General features: G+C 40.2%; 1 protein-coding gene across 2 annotated transcripts in view; it reads right to left on the reverse strand.

The window, feature by feature from the left end:
* Nucleotides 1-1,306: 1,306 nt before the first annotated feature.
* Slc35f5 (solute carrier family 35 member F5) overlaps nucleotides 1,307-20,486 on the reverse strand; it is a 32,954-nt gene continuing 13,774 nt past the window's right edge. Inside the window, exons 9-16 of one of the 2 annotated variants that reach the window (XM_050161475.1) lie at nucleotides 19,528-19,615; nucleotides 16,578-16,642; nucleotides 13,378-13,482; nucleotides 12,618-12,777; nucleotides 10,089-10,179; nucleotides 6,059-6,213; nucleotides 4,776-4,872; nucleotides 1,307-2,098 (exon numbers count right to left, since the gene is read on the reverse strand). In XM_050161475.1, the coding sequence (XP_050017432.1) occupies nucleotides 4,797-4,872; nucleotides 6,059-6,213; nucleotides 10,089-10,179; nucleotides 12,618-12,777; nucleotides 13,378-13,482; nucleotides 16,578-16,642; nucleotides 19,528-19,615 (740 nt within the window). In that variant the 3' untranslated portion in view covers nucleotides 1,307-2,098; nucleotides 4,776-4,796. Of the gene's footprint in view, nucleotides 2,099-4,775; nucleotides 4,873-6,058; nucleotides 6,214-10,088; nucleotides 10,180-12,617; nucleotides 12,778-13,377; nucleotides 13,483-16,577; nucleotides 16,643-19,527; nucleotides 19,616-20,486 lie in introns of those variants that run through there. The other variant, XR_007595261.1, reaches the window with a different exon arrangement.

Raw genomic sequence — 20,486 nt, forward strand, 5'->3', positions numbered from 1 at the left:
ATTTTCAGTTGCCATTTCTCTGGTACTGCCCACCTTGATTTTAAAAGTGTTATTGTGTGTTCATGTATACGGTCACACACAAGCCACAGTGTGTTGGTGACCAGGAACAACCCTCAGAAGTTCTTTCCCACCTTGTTAACATAGTTTCCCTTGTTTCTAATGCTGCACTGCATACTTTACTCTAGTGGGCCGGCCAGCTTCCCAGCAAGTCTGTCTTCACCTCCCATATCACCAGAGGAGAGCAGGGATTACAGAGGCAAATCACCACAACCAGCTCTTTTACAGGGACTCTTGGCCCAAGTCAGTTCACCAGGCTTGTGCAGCAAGCTGAATCACCTCCCTGGCCCCATGACTTGTTTTTTAAGGCAGAGTCTTCTACTGACCTGGACCTTACCAAGTGGGCCAGCAGTCCCCAAGGGTCCTCCTTTCTCCATCACCACCATGCCTGCTATTTTTACATCAATTCTGGAGACTCACCCAGACCCACATGCTAGGCAAGGCGCACACTCCCCTGACTAAGACATCTTCCCATCCTTTGTACACCTTTTACCCTGCCAACCAGCATTCGTTTTAGCATAAGAAGTACTTGTGCCCCCAAATGAAAAACACGACTGTCTGCTATTTAAGTTAATATAATACAGTGGACTCAGGACTAAGCAGAAAGACAGCTAACATTCATTTTAGATTCAGGTTAACACTAGATCAATTTTAAGAATGTGAACAGTATAAAGTGGAACTCTATAAAGGGATTTTTAAAAAATGAGATTCATTAAGTGATCTGGAGAATGGTTCTTACCTCACTTGGAACCGGATTGGATTCTGACTGCCCAGAAGTCAGAGTCCTCAGACATGAGCTCACTGACCTGACAGGAAGCAGTTCCAGAAGCACACACTGTGAGTATGCCTAAAACCTCAACTAGGGATATTTTATATGATTTTGAGATAGGCCTCACTATCCAAGGCTGGCCTTAAATTCACTATGTAGCCATGCATGACTCTGAAATCATGATCCTCCTGCCTCCACCCTGCGTGCTAGGATTACAGGTGTGCACCACTTCGCTTGGTTTATGCAGGCTGGGGATGGAACCTAGGGTTTCATGTGTGCTAGGCAAGCACTCTGCCCTGAGGTTAACTCTCAGCCCCATGATTTAATAATGACAGACAAAAGAATCAAATGTCATCTTTTCACCAGAGTAGCTCGTCTTTTTTTTTTATTTTAACCATTTACATTTACTTAGGAAAGTAAGATTATTTAAGGAAGCAGCACCCAGTTTTAGAGTAATTTATATGTGAAAAAAATACAAAATTACTTGATACATCTTTAATACACAAATACATATACAAACATTTTATTCTAATAATATTCTTTATCACTTCAATTTAAACCATTCCATTATGAAAATTTCTTAATTGAAGAGAGAATATTTCTTTAAAACTCTAAATTAAACAGAGCTTTCTCAACTAATTTATAGCCACACAGCCTTTAGAAATATGTGATTTTCCAGTCTGCAGTTTTTCCCCTTTAAAACCGTTAGGGCTTGTCACATTTTTTAAGATACAAGGCACCAAACACCAGGGAGGGATCACACAGTGAGTGCACTCGGACCAGATCTCTTCTCAAACATCTGTGCTCTAAAGCACCACCAGCTTTGTATGAACACACGTGTGACATTAACTAGCATTTCTTCTGTGTGGTTATTCTGCAATCTACGAAACTCAAAACTATAATCTGCACCCCTGCAGGCGATGCCGGATAGCGTCTGCCTGTGAGGATGCTCACCTACTCGGGTGATTTCTCAGAAAGAGTACTACTCAGTCTGAATGAGGAGTTTAAGTCCCCAGAAAGATTGTGTTCCTTGATTTGCTCCAGTGATTTCATGAACTGAACTGATACGTAAGGCAGGTTGGTCCTTTAGAGCAACTGGACTGCATACAACCTACATGGAACATCCTTCATTTTGAAAAAGAAGAAAGCAACATGAGGAAAATGTATTTAGAGTTTCAAAGAACTGAAACTGGTATTGTTCAGACTAGGCACTGAAACACTTCTACAAAGAACTTGCCAGATTGTCTCTTCACTGTAGAATGTTCCATTATGCTAAAAACAAAAGGAAACAAAAAAAAATGGTTATTTATCATTTACGTCATCCCACTTTCTGTAGCACAGAGTCTGAGAAGCAAATTATCTTAGTGCTGAAACACCCATTATATACAATGCTTATATTTAGTAACTAGATACTTGATCTTGAATTAAGAATTCAGGACAGGGCTGGTAAGATAGTTTAGGGTGAAAATGTGCTTGCCACTGAGTCTGATGACTGGAGTTCAATTTTTGGAACCCACATATAGAAGGAAATCCAAGTCCCTCAAGTTAGACTCTGAGCATCAAGTTAATAAACATTTTAAAAAAAGGAACTAAAAACAAGTTTCATAGCAACAGCAGGTCTGACACCAACACTAGTTGGGTACTGTGTACTAGCATTCAGTTTTATTTTGGGCATATTCTACCGTTACCCCTGTAGCAACAAAGCCCCAGTTCAGCCTCTTCTAGTCTATGCTACTTGATGGTTCTTCACCTTTCCTAGTCTTCACTATCTCAGCTTTCTCTGGCTATGGCTTTTCCAGCACTGAACACATTCTGGTGGGGCGGCAGCTGAACGTGACTCTGAGAGTGATGAGGAGCACTCCACAGAAAGATAACCCACGAACAATGTGATGACATAGGACACTCTAAATAACCATCTTCACAGTTATTTATAAGCTAAAGATTTTATTTCTATTTGTGTGTGTGTGTCTGTGTACACAAGAATGCAGTACCTGAGGAGGCCAAAAAGGTCATGGGATCTCCTGCAGTTGTGAGCTGTTAGGGAATATTACTTTCAGGTGTGTGACTTTTGTTTACACTACATTTGTTTAACTCTGTGAAGCTGTGCTACTGTGTCAGTCTAAAATACCTGATGGTCAGGAGCAAGGATGGACAGGGCCAGCAGGCAGAGAGTATAAATAGGAGAAACCGAGGAAGAGGAGGAGCAAGAGAACGAGGAGAGGAGGACACTGGGGGCCACCCACCCAGATACACAGCAAGCCATGGAGAAAGCAGCAAAGAAAATTATACAGAAATAGAGAACGATAACTCAGAGGCAAAAGGTAGTCGGGTTAAATTAGGTTAAGAAAAGTTGGCAAGAAACAAGCCAAGATAAAGCTGGGCAGTCATAAATAAGAATAAGCCTCTGTGTGTGATTTATTTGGAGGAGGGTGGTGGGCCCCTCAAAAAGTCAAAAGAGTAAAGCATCACACAATAGTGAGATGCCTGAGATGTGTGTTAGGAATCAAGCTCAGGTTCTCTGCAAGAGCCTCAAGCACTCCTAGCACTGAGTCATCTCTCCAGCCCTATTATTTTTAATTTAAAGATGGCACATCTGTTCCCCAAGCCTCACTTAAAAGACAGCAGATAATAAAAGGCCATTTTCCTTACAAGGAATGAACTACATGAACAAAGAGAAGAAAGAATGGCAATCAACCCTTGGGTGGCCATGAAGAAATACAGCCAAGCCAGAAAGGGTGAGGAGGTAACAGATAGAACTGAGATTCTCTGTCTCTCACACACACACTTTCTCTCTCTCTCTCTCTCTCTCTCTCTCTCTCTCTCTCTCTCTCTCTCTCTCTCTCTCTCACACACACACACACACACACACAAACACATACATACACACAACATGCACACACGCAAGGTGGGAAGGGGAAGAGACTGATACACTCTAAAATATTTTATGTTTTCTTTGTTGTATAGTAAGAGAAAATATTTTTCTGAAGTTTATCGTTAGATAAAATGATTTATCATGAAGAAAAATAGAATAAGAGGTTGGACAGATGACTCAGTTTGTAAAGTGTTTGCTACATATGTGTGAGGACCTGGGTTTAGATCCCAGAACCCACATAAACAGCCAGGCACAGCAGCACATGCCTGTAATCCCAGTGCTGGGAGGTGTTGAGAATAATAAAAGGGAGAACAGATGTCAATGTCTGGCCAGAAGATACACGAACACATGAATGCTCATGGACATACACATAGTTAAAACTCACTGGTATCTAATTGGGAAAGGCACTATTGTTGCACTTTGAACTCAACACCTGTAAGATCGTTCTAGCTCAGTGCCACTTCCCAAACAAGGAAACAGGCTAAAAGAGGCCAGGAAGCTCCCCAAGTGTCACACAGCCAGTTGTGGAAGAACCTGGAGATCTGGAACCTATGTGATTTGATTCCAGGGGCTGTAGCACTTTGGGCCACTTCAAGCAACTCACTTTAAAAAATCTCTTGCAGCCGGGAGGTGGTGGCGCACGCCTTTAATCCCAGCACTTGGGAGGCAGAGGTAGGCGGATCTCTGTGAGTTCGAAGCCAGCCTGGTCTACAAAGGGAGTTCCAGGACAGGCTCCAAAGCTATAGAGAAAGAAACCCTGTCTCGAAAAACCAAAAAAAAAAAAAAAATCTCTTGTAGGAACAGGATGTTGTTATGCAACTTTAATCCCAACAGTCTGGAAGGCAGGGGGATCTCTGTGAGTTTGGGTTAGCCTAGTCCACATAGCAAGCTCCAGCCTATCCAGGGCTACATAGAGAGATCTTGTCTCAAAAAAGAAAGCTGGAGGGAGGGAAGAAGGAAGGGAGAAAGGGAGGGAGGGAGGAAGGAAGGGAGGTCAGTCAACCTGCCACATCTGAATACTTGAATATTCTCAAGAATATCATGAGGAATTGGTCTGGGGCTGGCTCACATACACACCTGGACTATAGACGACAGCAGCTAAGTAGCTCCATCTTCCTGAGAAACGCTGTGCATAGGGATGAGGCTTTCACACTGTTCGCTGTCTTCTGGAACTCTAATGAAAAGGCAACAATTAAGAAAGCTTTAGAAAAAAAAAACCTTCAGAAATGGCCTACTACCCTGTCTGAAGCCGGTAGGTCAAGATACAGTTAGTGGCAGAACCAGCAATTTCTCTCATGTTTTTGAAATGCAATATAAAAAGCTTTATCTCTTAAAAAGAAATTTAGAAAAGAAAATGTGGGAAGTAGAAAAAGACAAGATCTCCTGAGTAAATTGGGAGCATGGAGACCATGGGATAGGGTAGAAGGGGAGGGGAGAGGCAGGGAGAGGAGCAGAGAAAAATGTAGAGCTCAATAAAAATCAATTTTAAAAAAGAAAAGAAAAAATGTAAGACAGTGATAATATATTATGAACTGCACCCAAATCAAAGTTTCCTATATTGAAATTAATTACATACCACTTGCATACCAAAACACTTGCTTCCTAAAAATTAACAGTGAAGAAATTATCTCACCATCTAAAGGATCCAAATGCATCTCTTTTTCCTTACACAACACAAATTATATAATTCATTCTTTCAACAATTCCTGTCAAAATCCCTAAAAGCCAGGCCACTATGGTGATTCTCAGTTTTCTCAGCCAACCCACCACTGTTGTTTTGTCTGTTGAGACAGGGTCTACCTCTGTAGCCTAAGCGGCCCCAACCTCAGAATGCTACTAGTCCTCCTGAGTTGCTATGATTACAAGAAAACAGCCACACACAGTTGCAAACATTGTTCTTCTATGTTGTGATCCCAATGCTCAGAGCTGACAGGCACGAGGATCAGGAGTTTAGGGCCAGCGAGGGTTACATGGTAAAACTCTATCTCAAGAACAAACTAGGGGCTGGGATAAGGCTTGGCTAGCAAAGTGCTTGCCTCACAAGCATAAAGAGATGTAAATTCAATCACCCTAACCCATATAAGATATCCAGGCAAGACAGAAACATTGTAGTCCCAGTGGTGGAGATAGCAGGGTCCCTGGGGCTCGCTGCTAGCCAGCCTAGTCAAACTGATCCAGGCTACCCCAACTAGCTAACCAGTGAAACACTGAAAAACTAAGGTGGAGCTTAGGGAAGACATTTGACATCGACCTCGGGTCTCTTCTCATGCATGTATATACACATGTAGGTGCACTCAGACACGAATGAATGAATGTAAACACACAAACTTAAAAAAAAATCTTTGTAGGATAAAACATACCTCTGAATTCGATGTTTTCTGCATATGAAGGCAAAAATTCTTCTGACTCCTACCATCACAGGATCCCAATTATTATAATGGCATAGGAGAGTAACAATAAAAAATGAAAAAAATACAGGGATAGCGCCTGCAAAAAATAACCAAGAAAACTGCACCTAAAACAAAAGATTAAAATAAAACCTCAAAATTATCATTAAGGCAATTTTTACCTTTAATACACATTAAAATATCAAGAAGATAGACTAAATACTGATAATACGTTATGAAGTATTATTGTATAAAAGGATTTAGGACTTCAATTTATAATTCTACTTGCCTAAATAACTAGTAAAAATACTTGCTGCATTAAAAAATGGGCAAAAGAAAAGCAGCAGAGTTATCCCAGTATTTCCTGAGTGCTAGGATTAAACACCGCCCAGCTACTACTCATAATTTTAAAGATTTATTTACTCATTTGATCATGTGTCTGTGTATCTCTGCTGGTGTCAGCAGGGCCCAGAAGAGGGCATTTGATCCTCTGAAGCTGGAGTTACAGGAAACTGTGAGCCTGCCTGACATGGATGCTGGAATTTGAACTCAAACCTTCTGGAAGAGCAACAAGTGCTCTTACCCTCCAGCTCCACAAATTCAAAATATAACACCCAAAATTGGTAATTTCCCCATCAACAGATGAAAACATGTTTAGAATCAGGGCCAGAGAGGTAGTTCAGAAGGTAAAGCAGCCAAGCCTGGCGACATCACTTAATCCTTGGGACCCATCCAGTAGAAGGAGAGAACTGACTCCTGGGGGTTGTCCTCTGACTTCCACAAATATACTCTGGCACAAATGCATGCGCATGCACACACACAACTGAAAAAAGAAGTTCAGAATTAAATTCTGACCAAGTGAACAAGAGCAGGCGAGAAGTCAGGCTTCAGCACTAACGAGCCCTCTGATGCAACTTGGTCCTCTCATTCTTCACTGATCAAGGTCCTCAAAAAATTGAAGATAATGAAAAGCTTAAAAGCCTTTGTGTTGAGAAGTTACCTTTAGTGACTAGATCAGACTAAAGTATCCAAAACAATTTTCCAAGCAGCCTGTACTGACTGCTGAGGCTGACAAGGGACACAGTGGTGATCTGTTTTACAAAAGGAAATGGCCATTCCTGTTTGCTTACGGAAAAGCACTTATTTGTTCTCTTCTGAGAGTTACAGAGGAAAATAAGGGATAAGAGAAGACTCAATGAAGTGCTTGATTTTATAAGCTTGAAAAATTAAATTTGATCCTCAGAATCCTAATAAAAATTCTTGGTGATCCCCCGAACCCTAATAAAAATCTTGGGCAAGGTGGTGCACACTTGAAATCCTAGTACTTGGCATGGAGGCACAAGGATCTCTGAGCCCACCCCCCACCTAGTCTACTTAGAAAACACCAGGGTCCAAGGAGATACTCTTGTGTTGCCTCTGCATACACACATGTGCACATATGTACTCAATCAAACACACATGCATAGAAAAGAAAGAAAAAAAGAGTTTTCACAGGCAAAATTCCCAATGCTGGAAAAGCACATGGTGGCCCATTTAACACTACCATTAAAAAAGAAAAGTTTCATGAGAAAGATGTATTTGGTGAAGGCTTTTGAGAAAACACAAAATAATCCTCTGACATACAAACCAATTTGCACAGTACATGCACACAGAGGCTCAGTGACCCACACAACACTCAGGGATGAGTCCTCAAAAAGAGAAACTGAGAAGCCACAGTTAGCTACCAAGGTACTGATAAAATGTAACATTTTTTGGAATGATTACCAGAACATCTACAAATCTACAAATATCAGCACAGAATTATTTTATAAAGATTTATTTATTTAAGTGTATATGTGTGTGCCTGAGTGTATGGATGTGCATCCCATGTGTACAGAGACTAGCAGAGGCCAAAAGAGGGTGTTGAATCACCTGCAGTTGGATTTATAGGTGGTTATAAGATGCATGATAGGAACTGAACCCAGTCCTCTGTAAGAGCTGTAAGTGCTCTTAACCACTGAGCCATCTCCTATTCCTAAAGAACCATTTTAAATAAAGAATATCCACATGGGGGCTGGAGAGATGGCTCAGTGGTTAAGAGCACTACTTGCTCTTCCAAAGGTCTTGAGTTCAATTCCCAGCAACCACATGGTGGCTCACAACCATCTGTAGTGAGATCTGGTGCCCTCTTCTGGCCTGCAGGCAGACATGCAGAATACTAAGAATACTGTTTGCATAATAAATAAATAAATAAATAAATCTTAAAAAAAAAAAAGAATATCCACATGACTGAGAGCATTTTGCCTTTATCCATAAGGTATAAAGACCTAAAAAAAACTAAAAATAAGGTTACTAGAACACACTAGAAGCATGTAGCTTTCAAATATTTCTTTTCAACCTGTATTAAGCCAACACACATGTACCCTATGATTACTTATGACTTAAAATATTCAAATTCCACATGCAGAATTAAGTGGCTGTCTCCCTCCTGCAGCTTTAGGCAAAGGCACACCTCTCTCCTCTGCCACCCTTAGAAGCACTGAAGAAACTTTTCATAGGGTAAGGTAGCACATACTTTTAATTCCAGTACTTGGGAGGCAGAGGCAGATCCCTGTGAATTCAAGGCCAGCTTGAGCAATCAATGTAGTGCGTTCCAGACCAGCCAGGGTAATACAATGAGACCCAATCTCAAGAAAAGAAAATAGGGGGAAAAAAAAGAAACTTCCCATTTCTCTAGGCCGCAGCCAAAGATGCCCCTGAGTGTTACTTCTGTACCATAATTCATCACCAGAATCCCCATGTCCAGAGCAGGACTTCATTTAAGAGGACAGGGATACCTAGGCTAAGTGCAACAGAGGTAAGCATTTGCCAGGACACCACATCATTCTCCTGGAGTTCACTTCTATGGCAGTGTTAGCACAGTGTTAAGCAACCACTGGAAGCTAACTTGAGAGGCCAAGTTACCCCTACTAGTGTGCTAGAGCAATCTATTGCATACAATGAACCGGTACCAAAGACACTAGGAACAAAGCAGCTACTCAAAAACTAGAAGCCTCATCATATAAAGCCAATTCCCTTACCTAGAAACTAATGAAAAATACTAAAGACCAAAATGAAGATTATCTATTTCTTTTGAATTTTATATCTTATTTATTTGCTAATTTACTTATTTAATGTGTATGCAGGTACATGTGGGTGTATGTACATATGGTATGTCAATGACTGTAGAGGCCAGGGGTCAACCTTTGCTGTTATGGTAGTTTGAGTGGGTATAGTCTTCAGAGACTCATGTGTTTGAATACTTGGCCCATAGGGAGAGACTCATGTGTTTGAATACTTGGCCCATAGGGAGTGGCACTATTTTGAAGTGTGGCATTGTTAAAGTAGGTATGACCTTTGGGGAGAAAATGCATCACTGTAAGAGTGGACTTTGAGGTCACATACGTTCAAGCTAAGCTCAGTGTGGGACACAGTTGCTTCTGCTGCCTGAGTATTAAGAAGTAGAACTCTCAGTTCCTTCTCTATGTCTGCCTGCATGCCCACATGAAGATAATGGACTAAACCTCTCAAACCCCAATTAAATGTTTTCCTTTACAAGAGTTGTCATGGTCATGGTGTCTCTTCATAGCAGTAGAAACCCTAACTGATATAGCTGCCTTTTCTTAGGTGACATTTTCTGAAAGAGTTATTTACTGACCTAGGACTCTCCCTGTGGGCTAGGCTGGCTGGTCAGTGAGCCCTGGGATTCCTCCTGTCTCCACCTCCCCAGCACTGGGGTTACAAGCATGCAATACTACTCCTGGCATTTTTTTTTTTTAAGATGAATTCTGAGGATCAAGCTCCAGTCCTCAAGTTGGCAGAGCCACTCTATCGGTTGAGTCATTCCCTTAGCCCTGATATTTCTATTTCTATGTGCTCGAGTCCCTCTCAGAGGCAGGGAGAAGCATCAAGTATCACCCATACGACACCCTTATTATTTAGCTGTCACGGGGTCCTAGAGCACCTCAGGAAGAGCCAGGCTTACCTTTCGCATGCACATGTCTGCTATGATGGAGAGAGGTATCGTAAGGCTTAGTGCAAGTGTGCCTATCAACGATGAGGTAAGAAAGCAGCCCCTGAGAAGAAGAAAGGAAACATAACTTCTATATTATAAACATTTTTTAAATGCCACACAACAAATTAAACTAAGTTTCCTATCCTATAATATGTGCCTGAGAGATCCCAAGCAGAGGTGAAAGCTGTGTATGGACAGAGATACAAAAAAAAATAATAATTACTAAAATGACTCCAAAGTTTGTCCCTGACTATTAAATACAAGCATGGAATTACACAGTGTTCTGGGTGCTGTATACTATTTTAAAGATCTGTTTGCTTATATGATTCAACTTTGTGTGTGTGTGTGTATATATATATATATATAATATATATATATATAACACTTCATTAATTTAAAAATTACTGAGCAGAGTTTTTAGTTTTTTTGATGATACCTAACAAAACCACATTACCTTTCTTTAGATTTTAAAAACTATTTTTTTCCCTTTGCTGCCTTTTTAATCTTTAAATTTTGTTACAAATATTTCAATGTTTGTTGATACAGTCTTATTTTGGTTTCATTTTAAGGCTTTTTGTCAGTTTTGTTCAATAAAAATGAAAACAAAAAGCTAATTTTTAAATTATGTATACAAGTGGGTCTGAAGAGATGAATGCAGTTCCTTTAGGGACCAGCCAAAGATGTGGGATTCCCTCTGAAGCTGGCAGTGGTAAGCTTCCCAATATGGGTGCTCGGAACTGAATTCAGGTCCTCTGCAAGACCAGCATGCACTCTTAAACACAGAAACATCTCTCTAGCCCCCACCAAACAGCATTATTTAAACTGAAATCATACACAAACTTTAAAAAAGTGATAAGCTTGCCGGGTGGTGGTGGCGCACACCTTTAATCCCAGCACTTGGGAGGCAGAGGCAGGCGGATCTCTGTGAGTTCGAGACCACCCTGGTCTACAAGAGCTAGTTCCAGGACAGGCTCCAAAACCACAGAAAACCCCTGTCTTGAAAAAGAAAAAGGAAAAAAAAAGAAAAAGAAAAAGAAAGTGATAAGCTTATACTGACAGAAACAGTACTAAAACTATAATGGACGTCTGACAAACTCCATATGGGATACTGTGTTCAAACTTATGGTACTTAAATGAGAAAAAGTCTATCATATATAGTATGCTAGCATCCCAATTGATCCATTCATGATTTCCACCTCTGACTCATCCATCTGTAAAGTTCTGAATATAAACATAACAACACAAAAGAAGCCTGGGAACAACCAAATATTCCCAAGCTCCCTAAGTAAGCAACACCCCTGGTTGCACTCACATCAAAACATATGATGTCCACTAGTCCGTGGCTACTTTCATTTGTATAACACTATCTTCACGTGTTCATATATACATGTTCATGTGTGTACATGTGCACTCAGTTATATGTACATGTGTGCATGTATAGACCACAGGTCAACATTCAGTGTCTGTTTCACTCTTCACCTTATTTTTGAGACTAGTTCTCTCACTGAACCCAGGTCACTGAGTCAGCTAGACTAGCTGGCAAGTGAGTTCCATGGCTCTCCCCATCTCTGTGCTCCCATGTCATTCCACCCTGCCTAGACACCTGAACTCAGATCCTCATGTTAGTGCAGCAAGAACTTTATCAGCTGAGCTATCATCACAGATCCCAACACTATGCTTTAAAAAATATCTTTTATTTATTGATTGATAATTTCATACATGTAAATTAATACCTTGAAAGCATTTTTACAAACTTAAACAATTTATATTGTCCTATTTAGCTTCAGCTCTCAACACAGCCTAGACCAGTGATTCTCAACCTTGCCAATGCTGCAATGCTTTAATACAGTTCCTCTTGTTGTGGAGACCCCCAACCATAACATTATTCCATTGCTACTTCATAACTGTAACTTTACTACTGTCATGAATTGTAAGGTAAATATCTAATATGCAGGATATCTTATATGTGACCCTTTTAAAAAGGTCTTTTGGATCCCCAAAGGAGTTACAACCCACAGATTGAGAACCACTGGCCTAGAGTCATCTGAGGAAGTCTTAAGTAAGGGATTGGTTGGCCTGTGTCATATTTGTTAAGAAATTGTCTTAACTGATGATTAATATAGGCAGGTCTTCTGTGACTTCCCTCAGTCATGGACTGTGACCTGGACGTGTTGAGTTAAGGAAACTCTCTCCTCCCCTAAGTCACTTTTGGTCAGAGTGTTCATCACAACAGCAGGAAGGAAAGATGGACAGTATTAGTTTGCACAGTAATATTCACACATTTAGTAAACAAACATCTGAGCTTCTTTTTATGTATCCTCTTTGTGATGGGCCCACAAAAGTTAAAAGTCAAAGTCCCTGCTCTTATCAGAATAAATATATTCAATTACAAGTACCAATGTGGAAGGGATCTTCAGATCTCAGAAGACACGGAAAGATCCAAACTACTCATAAGTCAACAAAGTGAAACAAATGAACTGCAGAAGTAACAGAACCTACCATAACCATAGAAACTCAGAAAGAACTGTTCCAATGAGGCCGTTGATAATGATACACAAAAGTACCACTTTATTGGGAAACTCGAAGTCCTCAAAGCCAGTATAATGAAGTACAAAGAACCCTGGCCATAAGAGCAGCAGATTAAACAGACCTACAAAACCTGAGTATAAAAGAGACACAGGTTAAAATCATGGCTGACAATTTTCCAAACTTTGATAACACTATTAGAAATGTGACATCTCACAAAGGGCTTCAGTGGGTTGCTTAATTGGAGCTTGTGTTTGTTTGAAGATTAGTTCTACAAACACGTCAATTCCAGGGAAAAACAGCATCAGCACCTGGTGACTGTTGATTGCAGTCTAGCTGGGCAGATAGCTCAGTAAAGTGCTTGCTGCTCAAACCAGAGTGCAGTCCTCAGCACCCAAGTGGTGCTCACTTGTATTCTCAGCTCTGGGTCCTGACATGGCTTTCTAGGACCCACTGGCCAGTTAGTCTTGCTGAATCCTGAGGCCCAGAAGGTTCAGTGAGAGACCTTGGAATTCATAAGATTTCCAAAAAAAGGAAGAAAGGGAGAGAGGGAGGGACGGAGGGAGGGAGGGAGGGAGGGAGGGAGGGAGGAGAGAGGAGGGGAGGGAGGGAGACAGTGAGGGAGAGAAAGAAGTCATATGAAGGAGGAAAAAAGTCTCCATACTCTCTCATAAAATAACATATGAATTTATTATTTCAAGTAAATAACTGAAAAGGTTAAACATATACTTGCCAAAGAACATTGGAATATCCAATTTATCTTCTCTGTCTACCTTTCTCTTGATCATCACAATGTAGACAGCATAGAGCATCGCTCCAGCGAGGGACCAAATGGAACCTGTAAGAACCAACACATTATTTAAACTCTTGTACCCATTCAAGAACTCCTTCAACATATATTTACTACATATACTTAGAGTCTACTAGTACAGTGAATACTAAATGAAGAAATGAGACGGCAAAAATAAAAAAACAAACCTAACTCATTCCATCCAGATCCTCCAGTAGGATAGGAACTGAATGGATAAATAAATAAATATGCAAAAGCATTTGCCTTAGTGACCTAACAGAACACCCACAGAGGTTCTAACAATGAAAGTCGGATAAGTAAAATTTTGTCTTTAATTTTGAAACGTGCACTTCTTATTTTTCTCTACATCAGTGATTCTCAATCTTCCTAACGCTGTGTCCATTAATGCAGTTCCTCATGTTGTGATGTCCTTCAACCATAAAATTATTTTTTTGCTACTTCACAACTATAATTTTGCTACTGTTACGAATAATAATTTAAACACCTGTGTTTTCTGATGGTCTTAGGTGACCTCTGTGAAAGGGTTACTGGACGTCCCCAAAGGGGTTACAATCCATAGGTTGAGAACAACTGCTCTACATGAACCAGGCTATTGTACACTGTAACTAATGTTTCTCTTCCGCTTAATCTTGTTCTTCCCATCCCTCCATATGGACTTCCAGATACTCTACTACCACATCTATAAGGTCACACCTCTTCCACCAAGAATCCTTCCTACTCTGCTAGAATTCCATTGATTTGTCTTCTGTTTTAGGCAATGGAACATTTACTAATGCTAACTATGATACTATGGGTTGAGAAGATGACCCAGTGAACAAAGCACTTGCCACACAAGTATGAGGACATGGGTGTGAATCCCCATGACCCACATCAGGTCACTCATGGAAGTGCATGCATCTGTAATCCCAACACTCCTGCAATGAGATGGGAGGCAGACAAGAAAATCCCAGGAAGTGTACAAGCCAGCAGTCAGACATACACAGTAACAAGTAACAAAAGACCCCATCTCAAACAAGGTGGAAATCAAGAACCAACACCTGAAGTTGTCCTCTGACCTCTACACAACATTGTCACACATCTGCCTATACTAACACATTCACTGTATACACATACACACCGTATGTCCACACAAGGTAAAAATATTCTCTATTGCCTTCGTTTGTATCTTCTCTTAAACCAAGAACTGTTTGAAAACTACAAACACATAATGATTGCTTATAATTAGTTGAAAATGTGCAATATGATAGAGGCTCACAGAGCATGAATAATTAGTCTTAATTAACTCATGTTCAACAACCCTTAAGTAAGCCTTTAAAAACGATTAAAGTATGTGCCAAGTGACCATTCAATACTTTAATCTGTTTGAAAGAACAGAATATTTAATGGAGGAAGTTAAGGCCTTTGAGGCTGAGAGGAGCCAACCTGGAGTCTGCCTGGTGCCATCGGAGGTCCTGATGGTGCCTAGCCACTGAGGAGTGACCATACGATGTCAATGGATGGGAATGCCTGGGTGCTGGGAGAGTATATAAGATCCCCCTCCCCGTTGTTAAATAAACAAGTCTCTTGTATGCCTTCTACCTGACTCCCCATGTCTGAGATTTTGACACTGCACCTTTCACCACCCCCCCGAGGAAGATGTTACGGGGCAAGCAACAATTTATTATGTCTATTTTCTTTTTATTGCTATCAGAAATTTTTTAAAGCCTGTCAACAAAATCTTATACTCCCAGAAGAAGGATATATTGTAGGCATTTCTTTGGTTTTTTGTTGTTGTTTGGTTGATTGTTTGTCTGTTTGTTGGTTGGTTTTTAGAGACAGTGTTTCTCTGTGCAGTCCTAGCTATCCTGGAACTTGCTCTGTAGACCAGGCTGGCTTCAAACTCATTGATCCGCCTGCCTCTGCCTGCTGAGTGCTGGGATTAAAGGCGTGCACCCCATGCTGCACTGCATTAAGTTTTATATACACAGAGTGGCTCTGGGTCAGAAAGAGAAGATGTAGGTCAAAGCACAGCTAACTGGGCAGTCCAGGAAGAGTTTGGAGAGCACTTCAGGTATCTAGAGATATTAACTAGGTTGAGCTCTAGTTACCTTTGTTTTTGCTAAATCCAAGAAGCAGATCAAAATTAAATGTTTACTATAAAAGTAACTGCTAAGGCAACGAACCAGACTGGATGAGAAAATTAGTGGGTGAGAGTATGACAACAGGATATTTCTATAACCTCACAGTATTTATCTCCCCACGAGATGCCTGCTATTTCACCAACTGGTCACCTCACCTGGAGCACCCTGACAGGCACACTTAATACCTACATCACTAGAAAAAAATTAAAGCAATGTCATTGGTCTTCAGAGAAAATGCACCAATGCCAGCCAGATCAGAACTATTACTACCAATTTGTACAACACCAGTTTAACTAGAAAGAATTCAAGATGAACCCTAACTCCAATGGAGAAACACTGTACAAGATAAATAAGCTGTACCCGTCATAAGTGTCAAACCCATAGAAGACATAAGACTGCATTAGGGCTTCTGCTGAAAGGACATTAGAAGAACAAGACAACTAAATGTAAATCAAAAAAAGATCTTAGGCCACTAAAAGAATGCTGTAGGAAGACGGCTACATTAATGGCGGGTCTATAGCCCATACTATCAAAATCAAGTGTTCACTGTCGTAGTAACTGCTCATAAAAGATACAAAAGTGGATGAGAAGATTAGTAGGCAATGTTGATTCCTGATTTTTGTAATTGCTTGTAGTTTATATAAATCCATGTATGGAGAATTTGGGTGAATTTATTAGTATCACTTCCAAAGGAAAAGTTAAATTAAAAGACAAATTTTTTAAAACCCTGTTACTGGGCCAGCAAGATGGCTTAGTCAGTAAAAAGGTGCTTGTTTTCCAAACCTGGAAACCTAAATTTAGTCCCTGGAAACCACAATGAAAGGAAAGATTTGATTCTTATCTTCTGACTTTCACTCCTAAGATGTGTCACACACACACATAAATAAATGTAATAAAGCTACATGCCTGTCGGTGACACGCTGTATGTGCATGCATCTGCATGCATTGCAGTAATCACAAAGCTTGCTTGAATGCCCTAGAAGAGCACACCCATATTCTTACCTATTGTGTCTCTTCCAGCAGACTTTTCCGACCCCGACAGGTTCACCAGCACCACGCCTCCAATACTGTAAAAGTAACACCCATTACTGATGAACAAAATAATAGACTCCTAACAAACTAATCATCTATATTAAAAACTAAGAACTCATCTTAACTCTGAGTAAAAGTGACTGAGAATTCAGTAGTTAATTGATGAGTGCTCCTCAGCACCGTACAGGATAGTGTCGCACTGACAGTTAACCCTCACAAATGCACACTGATGACTTATAGGGAAGGAATTCATGAAGAGGTGAAGTAACTTGACCAAGACCACATGACAGGGCTGGAACACAGGCAGCCTGTTCCCAAAACCCAACACGCTTACATGCTACTCTTTTAATTATGGAAAAGGTAACTTGCCATCCCTTTGCCAAGCCTTCTTTCAAAAAGAAATAAGCCAAACCCAAAAGAGCTAGCAATGGCACTTTTTTGCACGTGAAACCTAACAAATTGAGGGCTGTTTTTTCACATTTGATCAGTCTCATCAACCCCAGGGTTGTAATGGGCAAAAGGAAGACCACTGAAGGCTGTAGCAAAGTCAGCGGACAGGGATGGATTCATCTGACTGTCACTTGTTGAGCATCTAGAATAAGCAAAGCAGTATGTTCCAGTGGGGAACAAGATGGGCATGGTTCTAGTCTTCAAAGAGCTCTCAGGGCCTTTCTATTTCTAGGTAGTTTGTTGTGTATATTTTAGGCAAACAAACAGAAATTTAAAAGATAGTCCCGTTTTCTCGCCTACTGATCAAAGAGACCTGGGCACATTTGAGGAGCAGTATGGAGAAAGAAGATTTTTTTCTCTTATGGAACAATGTGAGTAGAAGCTAAACAGAACACTCCTTCCACTAGATCCTCCTACTCAGAGCGGCAGTGTCAGGTTTCCTGCTATGATCACTGTTTGGATTAGAGTCCGCTGCTGTTTACCCAGTTCCCACAATATAATAGAAACCATTTCATTTCCACTCAGAGGATGATGCCATGATGGTACCTAAAAATACTGAGCACACATTGTTCTTAGAAACAGTTTAGAAGTTTGACCTCATCCGTCCACATAACTGTCCTATGAGACAAATTCTACTGTGATCCTCAGTTTATAGAAAAGGAAACAGGCAGAGAGATTTAAAATGATGTGCAAGATCTCAAACTAGTAATGGAGGTGGGACTGGATCACAGACAGCAGAGTGTGATCCCTGAACTCTTTCAAGTCTGTTGCTATCTCAAATTATATGCATGATCAAAAAAATTCAAACTCATTGTTTAAGGCCAGTTCAAAATAAAGTATTAGATGGTATTAATTACAGTTTCATAAGAACAAAATAACACAAAAATTAAAATCAATTATCCTAAACTACAGAGATTCTTTTCTAGGGCAGAAAGTAACTATTGGCCATGTGGCTTCTCTTACAACTCTGCTGCCCAGCAACAGTCACGGGTGATAGCAAATAAATGAAAATGACTGTGTTACAATAAAACTTTGTAAAAACTGACAGGCAGCCAAAGGTTCTCATTCTTAACCTACTTTAACAAGAATATTCTGTCAAACACTTGCAGGTTCAACATTTTATATACACTCCCTTCTTTATCAAACCTTTCTTTATTATATAAGAAAAGTTAAAAATCAGCATCTATTTCAGGTAAAGTTCAATAAAACCTCATTTATGTGGTTTTATTGCCTCAACATAAATATATTATATTTCCAAAATGCAAAAACACGTTTGGTTAAAACATTAGTCAAGCATAGAAAAGAATATATCCCTGGTAGTTATAAGGAGTAAATATAAATTAGGTGGGTCAACCAGAGTGTCACTGCAAGAGCTTGATCAGCTTTCCCTTGTGTCTAAAAGCTGTAATATAGAATAGAAGAAGAATGACTCTTCTACAATGGCCAAGTGCAAGTCCCTTGGATACCTTACAGACACTGCTCCACACTTTACAACAAGGACACAAAGCAGGAAAGTTCTAGTCCTCTCAGGTAGAGCAGGGCTTAGGGGAAGCAGACTTCGATTCAGTCTCAGCTACACTAAGACACAGCCTCATCATTAAATGCTCTGTTACCTTCTTTGCTCTCTCATTTTCCAAAATAGCTGCTTTGTGAAACTAAAGCATCACCTTTGAGTACTGTCTATGGGGAAAGCCCTCTGCTAGGCTCTCGGAATGAAGCCAGGTATTAGTCTTTAAAGTTTTACAGCCCAACAGAGAAGACAAGAAAAACAAGCTCACAGTTATGTATGTAGTTATTGGCAATGAGGCTGATGTGCCCTGAGATAAAACCGCCAAATGAATTCAACATAAAGTGAAAAATCACTGCAGGCTAAGATAACTGGAGAAGATCCAATCTGACTTCTAGAAGAAAGGACGAACTAAAGCCAACATGAAACGGGGACTTGTGTCAGGAAAAGGAGATAGACCACTGATGATTACGCTGGCACATGACTGTTAAATAGGAAAGCCAGTTCAACACTTAGTAATTTTACAGTCAATGAGAACCAGTGGATGGGAACCATAGCTGTCCTGGGATCTTTCCCTCCACTTACCCCAAATAGCATCTTGTCCACATGAAGCCTTCTTTTACCTCATCTTTTTTTGCTTATGTATTATAACATAAATTAAATTGTTTCAACATCATATTTTAAAGGCTTTATTATTTGTTTATGCCTACAAAGGTGTATGAGTACATGTGTATAAAAATATGTATGTTTGTGTGAATGCAATGAGCGGCCAGATGAGGATGTTGGATCTGTCAGAGAAAGCATTATAGGCTTTATGGAACAGCCGGCTTGTTGGATGGGTGTTTAAATCTGATCCCCAGTCTTCATGATTATCCAAGCAAACTCTCTTAACTACTGAGCCAGTTTTCTAGATCTAATATCATATTTCTGAGCAGAGCAAACGAGCGCATGCTATAATCTTACCTTAAAATTACAGCTAATAGTTTAGAGAGGGTAAATCTGTCTCCACTGTTACTTGGAAACACAGCTGCAAGAATTAAAGTAAAAAGTCCTACAGGGAAGAAGAAAGGGACAGAAGAAGCTGTTACATTTACTTCTACCAACATTCCTCACCACCACTACCAAGGGCAACATAAGGAAATCACACATTTAACTTTTAAGTTGATTGTTTTGCTCTTGCAAACAACTAATGCTGCATTTACTTAAGTGGAAATGTTCAAAAGTCAAATTAAGAAGAGCTTCTAAACTAAGCCATGTTTATTCTAACAGTGCAGATAAGGGTAGGCCTACTTATTTTTAAACAGTAAGTACTAAGTTGAGCCTGCAGAGTAATTGTGACCTCATCAGTCATGCCCATGTTCTAAGTTATTTCTACTTCTTTTATCTTCCAGATTTGGAAGGTGAGTCAAATGTTAAAAATAAAACACCTGCTAGAGTGCAAATTTTAGATAGGAAATAAGCAGTGGCATTTAGCCAAAAAGAATCTGGAAAAAGATCTCCGAAAAGGAAATATGCGGGGTAAGACTACCATAAAGGGAGGACAGGCCTAGGAACCTACATACACTACAGAATAAAACCACAGAGTGTCGTGTGTGGTGGCTCACATCTTTAATCCCAGTACTTGGTAGGCAAAAGTAGGAAATCTCTGAGTTTGAGGCCAGCCTGGTCATACAGGCTAAGTTACAAAATAGTCATGACTACACAGAGTAACGCTGTCATAAAAAAAATGGAAAAATAAGCAAACAAAACCCAAAGAGGACCAAGGGAGGTTATGTGCCTGGTATACACAGACCTAGAAAATGTTCATGCACTGTAGGATAAAAAACACAGAGGCCAAGGGTGTACTCTCGTGGGAGAGCAAGTGCCCAACATGTACAGGCCTGAGTCTGATCCCCAGCAATGGACAAAGACAACAGCCAAAC

Source organism: Alexandromys fortis, unplaced genomic scaffold (assembly GCF_014885135.2).
Source record: "Alexandromys fortis isolate MF-2015 unplaced genomic scaffold, M_Fortis_MF-2015_v1.1 scaffold_109, whole genome shotgun sequence".
Classification (NCBI taxonomy): Eukaryota; Metazoa; Chordata; class Mammalia; order Rodentia; family Cricetidae; genus Alexandromys; species Alexandromys fortis.